The 16,798-nt window shown below is 35.3% G+C and overlaps 2 protein-coding genes and 1 pseudogene across 5 annotated transcripts; 1 reads left to right on the forward strand and 2 right to left on the reverse strand.

The window, feature by feature from the left end:
- The first annotated feature begins 3,247 nt into the window (after positions 1–3,247).
- Positions 3,248–9,716, forward strand: LOC142545291 (bZIP transcription factor 16-like). 4 transcript variants are annotated; one of them, XM_075652392.1, is made up of 13 exons: positions 3,248–3,590; positions 4,019–4,112; positions 4,213–4,266; positions 4,349–4,423; positions 5,473–5,550; positions 5,642–5,701; positions 5,793–5,959; positions 6,462–6,516; positions 7,373–7,409; positions 7,499–7,782; positions 7,898–7,975; positions 8,063–8,188; positions 8,469–9,716. In XM_075652392.1, exons 2-13 carry the CDS (start codon positions 4,041–4,043, stop codon positions 8,544–8,546), a joined length of 1,164 nt encoding a protein of 387 aa, XP_075508507.1. In that variant the 5' UTR covers positions 3,248–3,590; positions 4,019–4,040; the 3' UTR covers positions 8,547–9,716. The 4 variants fall into 4 exon arrangements, with proteins under 4 accessions (XP_075508507.1, XP_075508505.1, XP_075508508.1 ...); XM_075652390.1 differs by having other exon boundaries at positions 3,248–3,581; XM_075652393.1 differs by having other exon boundaries at positions 3,248–3,575.
- A 140-nt stretch (positions 9,717–9,856) lies between these two features.
- On the reverse strand, positions 9,857–12,317 carry LOC142545292 (26S proteasome non-ATPase regulatory subunit 8 homolog A-like; annotated as a pseudogene).
- A 1,036-nt stretch (positions 12,318–13,353) lies between these two features.
- LOC142545294 (3-oxoacyl-[acyl-carrier-protein] synthase I, chloroplastic-like) lies at positions 13,354–16,798 on the reverse strand. The gene is made up of 8 exons (XM_075652394.1): positions 16,189–16,798; positions 15,518–15,873; positions 14,947–15,378; positions 14,603–14,776; positions 14,412–14,525; positions 14,149–14,250; positions 13,992–14,058; positions 13,354–13,733 (listed from the first exon to the last, which is right to left on the reverse strand). The coding sequence occupies exons 1-8, from the start codon at positions 16,358–16,360 to the stop codon at positions 13,666–13,668; spliced, it is 1,485 nt and encodes a 494-aa protein (XP_075508509.1). The 5' UTR covers positions 16,361–16,798; the 3' UTR covers positions 13,354–13,665.

Genomic DNA, 16,798 nt, shown 5'->3' on the forward strand with positions numbered 1-16,798 from the left:
AATATGTGTTCGATCATAGCATATATATAGATATATATATATATATATATACTATTTTTTGCTACGTGAGTATGACAATCAAAAGCATCTAATCATGATAAAAGTAAAAATCAGATGAAAATTATTTGATGGAACTCATATAGCATGAAACTCATGTTGTCCAGATTCGAATGGAAATCTGAAAGGAAACAAATCGATGAATTTGCGAAAAAACAAATGAATGAGTATCATTCAAGTTTATGAAATGTAATAATAGGATATTTACTAAAAAATGTGACAAAGATAATTAGTTTTTACTATGTTTCTATATATATAATTCACATAGCTCCATGTTTATCATATTCTAAATTACTAAAAATAATTCATAAGTATCATCAAACCAGCAACAAACTTGTCTTCTGGTATGTTCATCACTAAATTTGTGTTTTAACTATACATCAGTTGTGTGTCTTATTATTTATCGTTATTAAGAGTACTTGTGTCTATATTTCAATATCATTAAATTATATATCGACAAAACTTCAACAAATAAGGGTATAAATTGAAGAGTTGATTAAGTGATTTTTTTTAGCATGAAGTGATTTAACTTGATTTTAACACAAACACTAAGGTATATATATGCATAACATATATTATGTTAGATTTGGTTGCCGAACCTTCAAACCACGCTGCGCAATATTTTCTTATTTTTCATTACACTGCACAAAAGTTTCAAACAAGGAATCAAACCAATCCCCAAACTCATAGATAAGCTCAGCAAGAAGAAGCTCCAAAATCCAACCAGCGGCTCGCAAAAGCCTCGAAGCAATCTCTAACCTTTACGGAATGTAAGAGTAATCAAGTCTTAGTACAAGAAGTTCTTCAAAATCCATGAAATTTGAAGAAAACAATTTACAGGCGGGCATGCCTCGGGAGCTATTGAAAACTGATCACTTCAGAAAAATGGTGGAGGGATATATGTATTTGTTTTGGCTGCTGAGATGATTATTGTAGGTTAACTAAAATAGAACTTAAAGATGAAAGATTAGAAATTTTATCAGTATGACTACCATGGTTGTCAAAGAATATTAAATATAAGTACTAATAATTTTTTTTAACTATGCAATTTTTATTCTCATGCTTAATGATATATAAAATATGATATCATTTTTATAAAATGTAGTCGACCCACAAATAAGTAAGAATGTGCTATGATTGTGATTAATTGAACTTTGGCCAAAATTTGTGTGAGACGGTCTCACGGGTAGTATTTTGTAAGACGGGTCTCTTATTTAGGTCATCCATGAAAAAATATTACTTTTTATTCTAAGGGAGTGTTTGGTTTGATGGATAAGGTGGATTTATTTTTTTTAACCCACCTTATCCTTCGTTTGGTACGCGTGATTATTTAACCAAGTCAATACCTCATATGAATGATTATGTTATATTAGGTGGGTTAAAATAATACCTCATCACCCCTATGATTATTTATCCAACTCTTAATCCTTTCTATTTACCAATTTTACCATTCTCCTATATCTAAACTCACCACCACTTCCCGCCACGACCGCCGCTGCCGCCGGCCGGCCGTCCGTCAGACCGCCGCCGCCACCGACCGCCGCCGCCGGACCGCCGCCGTCGCCGCCGGAGTGGAAGAAGATAAAAAAAGAAGAAAGGGCAATTTTGTCTTTTCATCAAAAAATTCAAAATTATCCTACACTTAAAAATCATACCAAACATAACACCATATATTACATTCCTACAACAATCATTTTCTTTATCATTTACTTACTAATCATTAGTTTATTTTATCCTCCAAACCAAACGCAGCCTAAGAGTATTATTTTTTGATTTGAATATCGGTAGGGTTGACCCGTCTCACATGTAAAGATTCGTGAGACCATCTAATAAGAAACCTACTCTTCAACTTTATTCATTATTTTTATTATTCATTCATTTTCTTGAACTTTATTCATTATTTTTATTATTCATTCATTTCTTACCATGACTACTAGTTATTCTTCTTGCTATTGTTGTCGTTGTCAGTTAGATAAATTTATTTCTTACCATTACTTATTATTCTTCTTACTATTGTTTCTTATCATTTAATTTTTTTTAGTATTGGTTATCAATTTGTATCTTCTCATTTAGTATCATTCAAATCATTAATATTATTAATATTATCAAAATAAATTTATATATCATAATTTATTATTATTCTTGTTAATAATATTATCTGAAAAAATAATTTAAAATAATGAGTAGTGAATACGTTAATTGGGTTCACGATTCTAATTAATTATATTAGATTTTTAAAAAAAATTATTAGATTTTTTAAAAAGAGTACATTTATATTTGATTAGATAATTTTCTTTAGTATAATATTGAATTTTCCCATTTGACCACAATTTCACACACTCTCTCCTCCAGCACTAGCGCATTGCGTGAGGTAATAGGTGAGCTTTCATCAATATACACGAGTTAATTCTTTTTATCAATATATATTTGGACCAGTGTATCACTTAACGCTTGATCAGTGTAGTTTACTTGACTAACATTATTTGCAGGTTATTACAAAATTTTACACAGTATACATCAAAGAGTAGCGATGACGGATTTTGACATCATACTAAAACAATCATGAAAAAGGCTGGTATTCAATTTTATATTTAATTATAAGTGGTATAATAGTAAAAATGCACATTAACATTAGACTTGTATAAGTAATGTGGCAAAAAATAGATGAAACATGCTAGCCAACGAGATAATTTAAATCATCACATCATACCAATCACATGATAAAACGAATCGCGGAGAAAAAATGAGTTTGATTAATAGATTTTATATTGAGAGTTGTGTTATCTATATTTTACTTTATGATAAAAATATATGTCAAATATATTCATAAATATGATGTAAATATAACTCCTTTTATATTAACTTGTTTGAGTTAATATATTTTTATATTAGTAACTAATAAATAATAATTAGTGTACAAAATCTGATATTTTCACTTCATTTTGTGTTATCTATATTTTACTTTATGATAAAAATATATGTCAAATATATTCATAAATATGATGTAAATATAACTCCTTTTATATTAACTTGTTTGAGTTAATATATTTTTATATTAGTAACTAATAAATAATAATTAGTGTACAAAATCCAAACTACAAATTATGTTGCATAGCTTCGTTTTGTACGGGTCCCACAAGATGCCCCGACCCGTAAAATGAGCAGGCAAGATAACACGTAACCCAATCGCAGCCGTTAATACAGTCCACGATTACATTATTCAATCAACGAAATCCACGGTGGAGACCGCGTCGGCATCTCCTCTGTAAATCTTCAGAAACCGACGCAACCATGTGGACGATCTCACGAACGAAGCCCTAATTTCCAACACTTTCCCCTCTTTTTTGGAATTTCTCGCAATTCAATTTTAATCTCCCCATTATCTCGCAAAAATCTATTCTTTGTTTAAATTCGAAGTTGTTTGAATTACAGTTTATAGTTGAAGCAAGACAGGAATTTGAGCTTTTGCGTACCTGAGCTAACACAATCATTCAGATTTGTGGAGCTGTGTTTCATTTGTAGCGGTAATCTTTGTTAATGAAAATTATTTCGGTTTTCGTAGTTTGTTGATTCATTTGATGAGTGTTTGAGTTGCCTATTTTTTAACTGTGGATAATATTATTTGTCGTGAACAATTTTCATACGTCTCTGCATGCGTGAGTTTGTTGTGTTGATTTTCTGATTTGGGTTTATAAAGTGAGGATTTAAATGCATGATATTTATTTCACTTGAGGATTTAGTGTTAATCATGAGGACGGTAGAGATAAGCATTTGCCAGTGCTAGAGTTATACGTGATTTGCGACTGCATTATTCCTTTCTGGAATACACGCTAGCATGTTATGTAAAGAGTTTCACTTCCAGCGTTTTAACTTTATCTTTATCAAATAATTTGTTTTAATTTTCGAGCAAGGATAAATAATGGTTTAATTGTGTGAAAAATGGATGAATATGGTGATATAGGAGGAATTGGCCAGGCTTAAACATGGGGAATGGTGAGGTGGACAACTCCTCCCAGAAGGAGAAGGAAGCAAAGGAGCCAAAGACTCATTTACAGGTTGGTAGTCTTGTTTTGGGCTCTTGATTTAATCAATTTTCTACTTTTTCTTGATTATCGAAAATAGACATTGACTTTTTTCCTTTTTTTGAGTTTCTAGGATCACAGTTCGGCTGGCTCTGGCATGCTTGCTGCAGATTGGTCTGGCTTCCAGGTTACAATTTTTTTCAAGATACATATGTTTTCCATCATTGACACTGATAATGGTAGTTATAGCGCAAGATTTGATTATGCAGGCATATTCCCCGATGCCTCCACACGGATTCTTGACATCAAGTCCACAGCCGCACCCTTACATGTGGGGTGTCCAGGTCTTAGATTTCTTGCTTTTTTTGGTTTGAGCATAACCTAGTTAAGTAGGTATTAGGGCATTGCCAGGATTAATAAGCTAGCAAGAAATGCTTAACATTTTCTAGCGATGAAAATGAGGTCACTTTTACTTAACAAATACAAAAGATAACAAAATCTAATTTTTCCAACAACTTAAGTTTGATTTCTGTGAAGTTTAAAATGCCTCGACACTACTTTATTCTAGTGGGATTTCTACGTAGCATTTTGTAAAAGATCTTGGTTAAAGGAAAATCTTAAGTTGTCGGAAGCACGACTCGGTTTATGGTGACATCTCATCATGAAATTTTACCATGATTGCTTAAAATTCCAACTAGTTTAGGCCTACGAAGGACCTTTTATGGTTCTCGTAATATACTGGAGCACTTGTGGCCTGAACAGCTTGTGATATTTTGGAGAAATTGAAACCTTATTGTCATAGGTAGGGTATATCCATATCATGATCTCGAAGGATTTTCTCTTCCTAATTATCAACTTCTGAGAAATGGTTTTGGCATTGACGGATGGTTGAACACAAGTAAATGATGATTTAGAGATGGTATAAGTTGTCTGAGAGAGATTTTTCGAAGAAGATCCACTGAATTTAGAGGGAATTTTTTTTTTTTTTTGAGAAAATGATTGAAAGAGTATATATGAACCAGGATAAGGTTGCAAAGGAGAGAATGAAGACCCTTGTTTGGAGCTGAAAGAACGTTCAAGTTTAATCAGATAATTTCGATGATGTACTTGTAGAACACTAATATATCAAGCCTAGGCAAGTTCATCCGGGTCATGATGTGTACAAACATGTTCGTCACTGAACTGACATCCCTTCCTCAACTAAATCTTCCTAATAATCTGTATTTTTCTTTTTAAATTTTTTTACTGAGCCTAAATGAGTGAAAAGCTCTGATGCTATTAGAATCTGAACTTGAATAAATCTTCTAGGTACGTTTGTTTTCCGTATTTTTGTTCCATTCTTTGTGTAGTTCAGTAGATTTTGCTTGACGTTCATCTCTTCTGCAATATGCAGCAATTCATTCCACCCTATGGAACTCCACCTCATCCATATGCTGCGATGTACCCGTATGGGCACCCAACTATGGCTCCGGTAGTCTCATAATTTTCTTCAATTGCATTGCTAAGATTCTATTCCTCTCCATAATTGCCTGAATGCTGCCCATGTATTTGAACCTGTTCAGGGATCATATCCATTCAGTCCTTTTGCTATGCCTTCTCCAAATGGTTTTGCTGAAGGCACTGTAAGTTATTATGGCCTACCTACATTTGTTCACACTTGTAAATAGCAAGTCTTGAACCCATCAAACAATGATTTTCAAATGTTCATTAAAGGGCAACTCGACTGGGAATGTGGAGGTGGATGGCAAGTCACTTGAAAAGGGAAAACTGCCAATCAAAAGATCCAGGGGTAGTTTAGGCAGTTTAAATATGATCACAGGGAAGAACAATGAACCTGGAAAAACTGCTGGTGCGACTGTAAACGGTTTGCATTCTAAAAGGTATGGTGAATGAATAAATGAATTTAGTTAAGGTACCATGTAAATTTCATTACATATTTGGTGGAGTATGAAAGCACACTCATCAATAATTTGTAGTTGTTCCCAGTATTGGGTAGATCATGGAGACTGACTTTAATATAATGTTTAAATGTCCAATTTAACAGTTTTTTTCTTTGTGGAGCTCTTGCGAATTCCTGAACTTTTTCATGGTTGATGTACTACACAGTTTTTTTGGCTCTCCTCCTTGGCTTCAAGGATCATCCAATAAGCATCATCTCTCATGTTTTCCTAATTATTCAATCTCTTTGTTTGCTTATACATGCTACCTCATTTTGTTTGCTTATTAGCACAGAGTTGTGTGAAAATACTCATGCATTGTACATGTTTGCTGTTGAACACTGTATTTCATTTGATTTGCAAATACTCATGCATTGTACATGTATGCTGTTGAACACTGTATTTCATTTGATTTTCAAACTGTTGCGCTTATAAAATTTCGCAGTTCCGAGAATGCAAGTGAAGGTTCAAGTGAAGGAAGTGATGTTAATTCTCAAAATGTAAGTTGCACATGCATATGTTTTACAACATCTGTGTTATATGATTAAGAATCACGTGCCTGAAATTCGTGCTGTAAAATGTAAATATACATTACTTAAGAAGTTGAGAGATGGACACACATTTTCTTAGGTAAATGTAGTTGAGATTCTTGATGATCAGATATTCGAGACATATGGATCTTATCAAACAAGAGTAATCTTTTATTTTTAAATAACACAGGTAATGAACAATGATTGGAAATATTGTAGTTGAATTCTATAAGTGAAAGAAGTAATACATCTTCTTTGTTTTACCCTGTTACTGTTATGAAAGGAAAGCCAGAAAGCAGGAAAGAAATAACAGGAGTCTACAAATTATGCTTAGAATTTGTTCATTCGCATTTTAGTTTTTTTTAGAACTCTGAGAAAATCACTCATTATCATCTGTTGATTTGGATTTGGGAAAGGAAATTAGATGACTAAATTTATTGTCGTGGCTCTATGTGAGTTCTGAATGTAAGGAAAAGCTTGCCAATGGTCCTCATTATTTTCTAGCTGTCAGGTTCTATGGTTTTTGCGTTACTGAAGGATTTATCCCATCTAGTAAGATTAAGCAGATAGTAGGGATATGTTTGGTTTCATGCAACACTCTCTCCTGGCCTAATAAACCGATATATTCAAAAGCTTATGAATGGAGTTTCATTTAATAAATTTCACATGGCAAAGAAGTGGTCTCTGAAAGGTTCTATTAACTGTATGCATTCTCCCTTGCAAAGTAGTCTTTCCGCCGTAAAAAGTTTGTAAAGCACCAAGTATGCCCAAATAATGAGATCACTCCCACTTATCCAACTTCTTCTGAACTTCATTACTTTTGCAGGACTCCGGGGAGAAGATTGGTGGCCGGCAAGATTCAGGTGCTGTTCTAGGAGTTTTTACTTCTACTTCTGGTTATTTCTAGTTTCAGATTTATTACTTCAAGCCTTATCATGATGTCATGCTACAGCTGAACTGTCTCAAAACGGCAATGCTGCTCACAGTTCTCAGAATAGGGGACTGGCTACACCTCACCCTATGGCCAACGTGCCAGTGCCAGTGCCAGCGGCAGGGGATGTGAGTGGTATTCCTGGTCCAACCACTAACTTAAATATCGGAATGGATTATTGGGCTGCCGCGGCATCATCATCTCCTATTCCTGCAATTGGGGGAAACACTCTTACTACTCCAGTTGCAGGAGGAGTGCTCAATACTGGATTGCGGGACAACTCCCAGTCACAGCTCTGGATGCAGGTTCTCCTTCCTTCTTGAGTTCTTTTCCTTTCCCTTCCTTCATTATTGGAGTTCACTTGTCTTCATGTTCTTTTACATTTGATTTAAATCCATCTGCATACTTTTTGTGAGTCAGGATGAAAGGGACCTCAAAAGACAGAGAAGAAAGCAGTCTAACCGGGAATCTGCTCGTCGATCCCGATTACGCAAGCAGGTTCATAGTTACTTCCCCATACCGTTCTTGATTCATCAGGCACCGATTTATCTGATGATGTCTCTTGCTTTCATTCATGAATTTTAGGCAGAGTGTGATGAATTGGCAAGTCGAGCGGAAGCATTAAACGAAGAAAATGCCTCTCTTAGGGCAGAATTGGCTCGTATAAGGAGTGACTACGAGCAAATTTTTGCTCAGAATGCCTCTCTGAAGGTATTATTAGTATACCAGTTATTTATCATACAATTCATACCATATTCTGTCTACCTGTGCGAGCAACGGGTATAAGAAAGCTCCAAAGGCCTGGCTGTCTTGTCAGCACTCGGCTTCTCACTGTAGAAGTCTGCCTCCACAGGACACTTCTGAATATTTGTGATAGTTCGACTGGAATGTATTTATATTCTTGTAAATTTTTTCACTCATATTTACTTAAGTTTCAAGGATCAGTTGTGTGCAATGTTATACCGGTGAATCATCAAATTTGGTCTTACAGGGGAGACTTGGCGAACTCCCAGATCAAGATGATCCGAGTTGCAGACAGGATGATACACATTCAGGTCATGATTCATGAAGAGTCGGCACTCAGCAATAAATTTTGTTGTTGTCTTATTGCAAATTGAATCCCTGTGGCCTGACCCATAACAACCAGCGAAATCTCCAATTTTAGATTCTCTGTGGTTATAAATTTACCAGAGCTGGTCATTTTAGTCTCAGAACCTGCATCAGATGGCTTCTGATCTGATACTTGGTTCGGCCAATCTTTTATGGTCCACTGTAGGTAGAGCTGGTGATTCTCTAGAGTCCATAACTTCCATCCCATTCAACATTTATGTTGCTCCGTATATATAGATGAGTGATAAATATTCCTTTTCACATTTAAAAAAAATATTTTGAGCAGATATATCATTCATTTATAATAAATATATATTTAACAAGAGCAGACCACGAACTCAAACAGAAGATTTGAAGCGGGTAATAGCGTTATCTTTTACTTTGACCAAAGGGTATTTGACCAATGTAGTGTTTGCTACCATGGTTTGAACATATCAAACACTTTAGTATCCTGCATTTCATCATATAAACTAATTTTATGTGATGGAATTTAACAATTTTAGTTAACTATGAATATAATGAGCGACGAAGAAAGGGTTTTGGATTATGGGTTTTTGTTCTTAAGTTTTGAAAGAGCTTTTAAGGGGTTACGTCCTGTTATTGATGTTTGTTATCAAAACCAAAAGTGGCTTGATTGCTAATGGAGTAATTTTTTATATGGAATTCATAGTCCAATATGCATAACAGTATACTCAACCATCCTACCCAATCAAGATTGAACGGATGTTTTCAAAGTTGTAAGAGTTATGTCTCTCTGACAGGCGTGCTGTAGAAGAAATTTTAGTGTAATTCGGAAAATGACAACGAGGCAGCAGCAAATAGAGAAGGTAACAAGACAAACACACGTGGTTGCTGAAATTCGTTCAGAATGTGTACAAGCAAATGGTGCAAAGATTCAACGTTGCCCCCGTCAGCACATTTCCTAACCAAATGTCTTCAATTAGGAGCTACTTGGATTTTGTCGATTCAATTCCTATGAGAATCAGGGATGTCGTAAAAGTTGATATTCCCATATGTTAATATATTTCTACTTTCAAAAAAAAGTAATAAGTCAAGGAGGCGGGAAAAAGCATATGACAAATTGCAAGAAAATATAATTATTCCCATATGTTAATATATTTCTACTTTTTTTTAAAAAAGTACAAGTCAACTAGGCAGCAAAAAGCATATGACAAAATTGCAAGAAAATATAATAATTTTGCTCAACCCAATTTCGATAATGAAAATGTACATATTCCCGAAGTAGATGTTGGAAATATGGAACCAATCCAATTCCCTAGCATAACTCAGAGACCAGAGTCTGGTTTATAAGCTGCAACGACAGAATTTCCTTGCAAGGTGTGGATTCCTTTGTTCTTTGGAAGTACATAAACCCATTCTTTGTCTCCCACTCTGGATGCTCCTGGAAAATTTTCACATCGAAATGATTAACAGTGCGGCTGAGATATACGAGCAATTCAACCTACGCTGGAGCAGTGGTTTGTTGAGAAAATCACTTCTCTACAGGATATGTTAATGGGGAAAAAACAGTCAACCAAGAACTTTACCTCCTTCACACATTCAAATAATTCTTGATCAAAAGAAAACAGCACCATTTTCTGCGCATTATTTACTGAGAGGCACTCATAAGCCTTTTCACTACATCCATCCATCTCAGCCCTACCAGTAAAAACCAAGTTTCAACTTCCGTAACCAAGAAGAGATTCATTTTAACATGATGGCCAAAGCACATTTAGAACAAGGAGTAACTTTGTGAAATTGAAAAAGAAGATTTGAAACCAAAACCTACATCAACCAGAAGAAAAGTAGGTGTAGACCTAAAGCTACAAGAAGAGAAATACATGTAGGGACTGATCATGTAAAACAGGATTCAGGAAGTGTGTTAAATAAAACAGCCGTTATATCTAATTGCAGTCTATGACCATAGATCCGTAACACAAATGCTTGTGTACAATCGACATGATATATGATGGCAAAACATACAGTACGAATGACATACCTTAAATTATGATAAAACAACGCTCTTGCATAATCTGGTAATTTTACCTGACTGTCTTTGCCAGTAAATCAAGGAAACGAATGCATGTTTCGTGAGTTACAGTCTGCCTAGCATTCAAACCACGGTTGTATGCTCCTTCCATGAAAGATTGCTCCAATTCAACTACATGTTTGATGCAAGGATTCTTAGAGCACTAGGAGAAAGCAACTCCAACTCGATATGGAATTCTGCTATTCGGTTTTGTACAAGGAGTCTGAAAAGGTTGAGGCCTAAAATAGGATACTCCTGAGGTGATGGTGGAAGACTACCACTGTTCAGTCATTTGAAAAACAGGTGACAATAAGTTCCAGAAATATAAAATAGTTTTGAATTGCTTCTACTAATAAAGTTCATAAGAAAAATTGAAATTAAAAAGCACACAACTGGTCAGTTTCCCTGGACACAGGCTAACCAAACAACATTGTTTATCGTCAAAAAGTGCAATGAAACTGTGCCTCAAAGAATGTAAAGTTTAAATATAATAAACCCATCATACACAGGATAGAGCTGTAAGAACACAGATCACTTCAATTTATATAATATCTGCAGTTTACAAAGTCACATTCAAGAAAATTTTAATCAAAGAACAAACATGCCAATAAAGAGCTTGCTAAATTACCCATGACTGGTGAAACGATACCAGAGAAAAAAATATCACCCAACAAGTTTAAGACTGATTCCTCACCCATTATTGACTTAGCAATTTAACATGTAGATTTTTTCTGCAAGGATGGGTAAAACAAGTTACTGGGCATCTGTGTAGTAAGGTTTCAGTTGGAAAAAGTCCCTCTCGAAAGCATCCTGATCCTCAATCTTTACACTTAGAACAACCGTGTGCTCATATATGTCCCCTAAAAATGGTCAACCTTGAAGGCATGCATCCAGAAGGAACCTTGCAGGTAAAACAAGACATACTTACTTGCTATTGTTAATTCATGAATCGCATTAGGTGTTGCTTAAAACCACGGAGGTAGACTCTTGAATCCTCTCAATGAAATCTGAAATAAAATATATATGAGGTTCACCATCAATGTTGAACTCAATTAATTCCAAAGAAACAATGCTTCTCATTGTACTATAACATATCAATCAAAGCTAAAACTAAAAACGAAGTCATCTTCCTCACATTCTAACTTTGAAATTTCTGAGCATATGATAGAGAGCTCAAGCTACGGTGAGAAAATCATAAGCTGAAAGCAACTAGGAAAAAAATAAGCCAATGAGAGGGGACGAAGGAGGCTGTTCCCTTCGCATAGTGAAAATTTCATACAACCATATATCCTATCATCACATCGAACCGATATCATCTTCTACTGCACGAGCTAACATTCATAAGACTCCAAATTTACTTCCAGATTCACATTAACACCATAAGATTATATTAATGCACAGTTAAATAATCAACCCAGAAAATATCGAGATATAATTTTTTTTGTAATAATTTCCACCAAAAGTTCCTATATACCTTTCGAAAGAGTTCCATAAAAATAGAAACCATAGTTTGTCGCAATAATTTCAACGTTTCACCAACACAGAATTGAATTAACAAAAAAAAGGAGGATGGATTCAGAGATTTGAAGCTTCACCTTGAGCCGCGATAGGAGTTTCGTACAAGTATCGAAATCCTTCGGCACGAACGCGGCTTTGAATCGCTCAAACACTTGTGACAGCTTCTGTGATCTTCGGATCCATTAATAATCATTAACAAATTATTATTTTTATTTAGTTCTAAAATAAGGAATGTATTTAAGAGGTTTGGAAATATATATGTTTTATTTTTTATTTAATAATAATAATAGTCAGCTTGAATGCACATGTTTATAAACAAATAATAAACAAAAGCAATTAAATTTAAAAAAATAAAATAAAATAAATAAAAGCAATTGCTGGGTTGAAAAACACAAAAGATCTTGATTTTGACGACAACAAATTTTTTTTATTGTATTTATAATATATTTAATCAAGTGTGAAGTTGCTAGCTCATTCATGTTGGAAACCGAAACTCAAAATCAACCAAGCTGAAAATCTAGCGAGCTGTAATATTTCGATTATATCTGACACCTCGGTGATGCAAATGACAAGCCGTCAAAGTGAACAAATATAAAACTCAATTTTACATCATATTTCACTACAACTCAGTTGGTTCGAACGAGGAGAAATATTAGTCGTAAAATTAAGTTGATTGAAACAGAAACATCAATAATCTTGAATGTAACAGTTCTGATATTTTTTGATCATATCTCATATATCATTTATTCAAATAGAACAATTCAATATTCATTTATTTAATTGTGATTTTACATCTTTTTATGTAAATATTTGTTGAAAATGAAAAACAATACTTTTAATATAAAAATAATATTTTTTATAAATAAAGTCGGACAAAAGATTTTCTCACAAAATTTAGAGTTTTTTTTTTTTTGTTTTGTAAAACATGTATTCTATTTATTAACTGATGAAGTTTTTCATAGTTTAAAAAATTATAATTCGAGTAGTACTCAATAATGGCGTGGGGAAATTTACAAGAACAAAAAGACAACTAAGCCGCCGCCATTATTTAAAGGATGAATACTTATATTTCAAGCCTAAAAAAACATACTGATATGTATCCATCATGTATTCATATTCGAAAAAAACCAACACGATAGGACGTTGGTATATGGGTTATTTTAGGATTAGTTAGCTAGTTGATTCGATGTAATTGAAGTGAAGCTCCCTTGAAAATCAATGCATCTACGTCATTTTAGGATATCACAGGAAATATTTTCTAATTTTCACAAACATATATAGATCCTTTGGAGGGCCTTCTTGCAAGAAAACTTTGTCATTAGCAGAAGATTCAGAAAATAAAAACAAGATTACAGTTCCATTCGTTGATACACGATGCATGTGCTCTCCCAGATGAAACTTAACAAAAGTGGCGGGATCCTGGGATCTTCACGATGGTAGCTATCTTCTCGTTCTAAATAATACTTCCGTATATCTTAGAATGTATAGATGAAGGAAAACTTGAAAATGTACCAACTTCTGTCAGATTCTTTTAAGACTTGAATGGCCCAAATACGACCACGGAATTGTGCCCGCCGAAGCCGAATGAGTTGGATATGGCTGCAGGGATTTGGATTTTTAGATTCTAATTAGAAAGCTGCATCGCATGTTCTTGTTAAGATAATAGGTGCATGGAAAATAAGTGAATGTTAGGGGCAAGTGGTGGAAGAAGTTGTTTCGTGCGACAAAAGAACTAGAAAAATCTAGTGAATGCTTGACCCCAATAAAATTTCAAAAAAAGCGGGGACAGGGGTATCCACCCTTGACAGTCCTCCGATGCTGCCACAGTGGCATAGAGCTAAGGACAAGATAACGTACCGACGTTTACTTCATGCTGTTTCTTTACATTTGGGACAGTGTCTATTGTGACTTCAGGTTCCAAATCCTAAATGGAGACTGTGGAGTTTAGGACAGAATATGAACAGGACAAAAGGTGCAAATAATTTTATCAAGTAGTTGTGTTTTCTGGCCTTACATATTGATTGATCGTAGGATGTAACCAGCCAGTGTTGATTGCTTGAATGGTGGCTATTGCTTCCAGTCCCCCCGCAGCTCCCAGGCAATGTCCAATCATCGACTGAATTAAGAAATTCGAAAAATAAAATGCAGTCGGCTGAAAATAAAGATTATTTTTTTCACGTGGATAGTTAAGATGAAAAAATTTATGTTTCAGGGCAGCAGCATGAAATCTGTCATTTACTTCAATTTTAAGAAATATATTGCAAGGTATATTTTCACCTTGGTTGCATTCATCTTTATTTCGGAGGTATCCTTAAAGACTTTCTTGATGGCATTGACTTCATAAAGATCTCCGGCTACAGTTGATGTTGCATGAGCATTCACATAGTTCACCTGAAATTTGCAAATTTCAAATCTTTATATTCAAGAATCTGATTAATCTGATCTTCATTAAAATGCTATTTAGTGACCTCTTCGGGGGCAACCCCTGCATCTTTCAAACTCTTGATTATGCAAGACGAGACCCCGAGTCCGTCTGAACGAGGATCGGTCATGTGGTGAGCATCACAGGTTACAGCACCTCCCAAGTATTCAGCAATAATATTCGCTCCTCGTTTCATTGCATGATCCAAGCTTTCCATGATCTGCACAAGACGATTTTATAATTCATGAAATGAATAAATGATTCCGTTGAGAGTAAGTGGTTACTTCTGACTAATACTTTGTAAAAACAAGCAACGGCTTGACAAGGTAATGGAAAAATCGACTCTATTCATTTACACATGGAAGGTGCAAAAAATAACCGAGTTCTTACCAGTACACCGGCACCTTCACCGAGAACAAAACCATCACGGTTTTTGTCCCATGGTCTTGAAGCCTTCTGTGGTTCATCATTTCTTTGAGACAATGCTCTACAAGCAATGAAACCTCCAACTCCAGCAGGTATAACCGGTGCTTCAACCCCTCCCGCGACCATTATATCTGCCTCGCCTCTTCTAATGTGATTTGCTGCTGCGTAGAAGCAGTAATTTGCTGTAGCGCAAGCCGTTGAAATAGAGTAATTAGGCCCCATTAAGCCGGTATCTATAGCCAGTAATGCCGACCCCATGTTGGAGATCGAATAAGGGATAAAAAAAGGAGATATTTTCTTATATCCCTTCAGTAACAAGGATTCCATTCCAGAACTAAAAGCAGAAATGCCACCCATCCCTGATCCCACGAGCACTCCTATTCTCGTCTTGTCCATCTGTGACACATGGAGGCGAAATGATACACAATTCACTACCAGAACATGGTAATCGGGCCATTAAATAGCTTATTTGAATTTTACTATTTCGAAGAGCTATATGTTAAGTACAGCGAACACAGCTTTTGACAATACTCACAGTTTCAAGAACTTGTTTCCCGAGGTTAGCATCGTCAAGGGCTTTCTTGCCAGCCACCAAACAATATCTCCAGCAATCATCAAGGCGTCGATCATTTTTTCCATCAACGTAGCCTGTTGTAGAGAAACCGTGGATCTGGCCTGCGAATCTAACAGAGTACTCTGAAATATCGAACCTGTCTATAGGAGTGATGCCACTTGTTCCTTCAAGAAGTTTATCGTAGAATGTATCGATATCACTTCCAAAAACCGAGACAAGACCCATTCCAGTTATGACAATCCTTTTCTTTGGATCCGTTTCTCTTTTGGGAGCTGAAGTTGTTGGTGAAGCCATGGCCTTAATTCTTCCGCATCTTGCTGCCAGAGGGGAGATAAATTCGATCCACAATTCAAGCTATGATGCAAAACTGCGACGACTAATAGATTCAAAAGGAAATTCAAAGGAACTGAAGCTCAATAGATAACTCTTTTCCGAACATACAACATTGAAACCGAAATATACGAGATCGAGACACTAATATTACACGAATGAAGAAAGCATTAGCATATATCATAAAAAAATAAGTAGCAATCACAGATTACTTGGCTAATGGAAGCTTGAAGGACTCCATGAAGATGGACAAAAGAGCAAAACAACCCGCATTAATACAATGATAGTACAATCAAAATTACCAGAAGTGGAGATAAATCCCTTAGTCTCTAACTTATTTAACCCCGATTGCAAAGTTTCAGCAGCTCTAAGCCCATTATACGAAAAAAACGGACCACCATTTCTCCACGATGATTCGTGACTCTTCTTGCACGCTAAACCAGAAGAAGACGAAAAAGCATTGACGGATGCCATTTTCTTTCCCCGGCCTAAACCCAAAACAGAACCCCCACCCCCTCAAACCAAAGTTATGAATTGACAGTTAATAAATAAGGCAAACAATCCAAGAAAATTGCTGTTTGAAAGAGCTAATCACGAAAATTCCTTGGGTTTTCTTGAAAAATGAATCTTGTATTGGAGAATCCGCAACTTCTGTTGGCATGCGGTAAACAATCGTCAACGAACAAATGCGACGATTACTGCAATCTTTCTCAAGGAAATGCGTTGTAGAATAAGGTTTTTATAACATTTCCCATGGCTGTATACATTTATTGCACATTCTTCAGTTTCCGGCGTGCGATACTCGAGTCAATCAAATTCAACAACCGAAAATGGTCCCGTCAATATCCAGGATGATGATTTGGAGGTTTAGATATTTGGTTCAAGAAGACAACATACTTCATAATACTAATC

The sequence above is a fragment of the Primulina tabacum genome, chromosome 5 (assembly GCF_025594145.1).
Source record: "Primulina tabacum isolate GXHZ01 chromosome 5, ASM2559414v2, whole genome shotgun sequence".
NCBI lineage: Eukaryota > Viridiplantae > Streptophyta > Magnoliopsida > Lamiales > Gesneriaceae > Primulina > Primulina tabacum.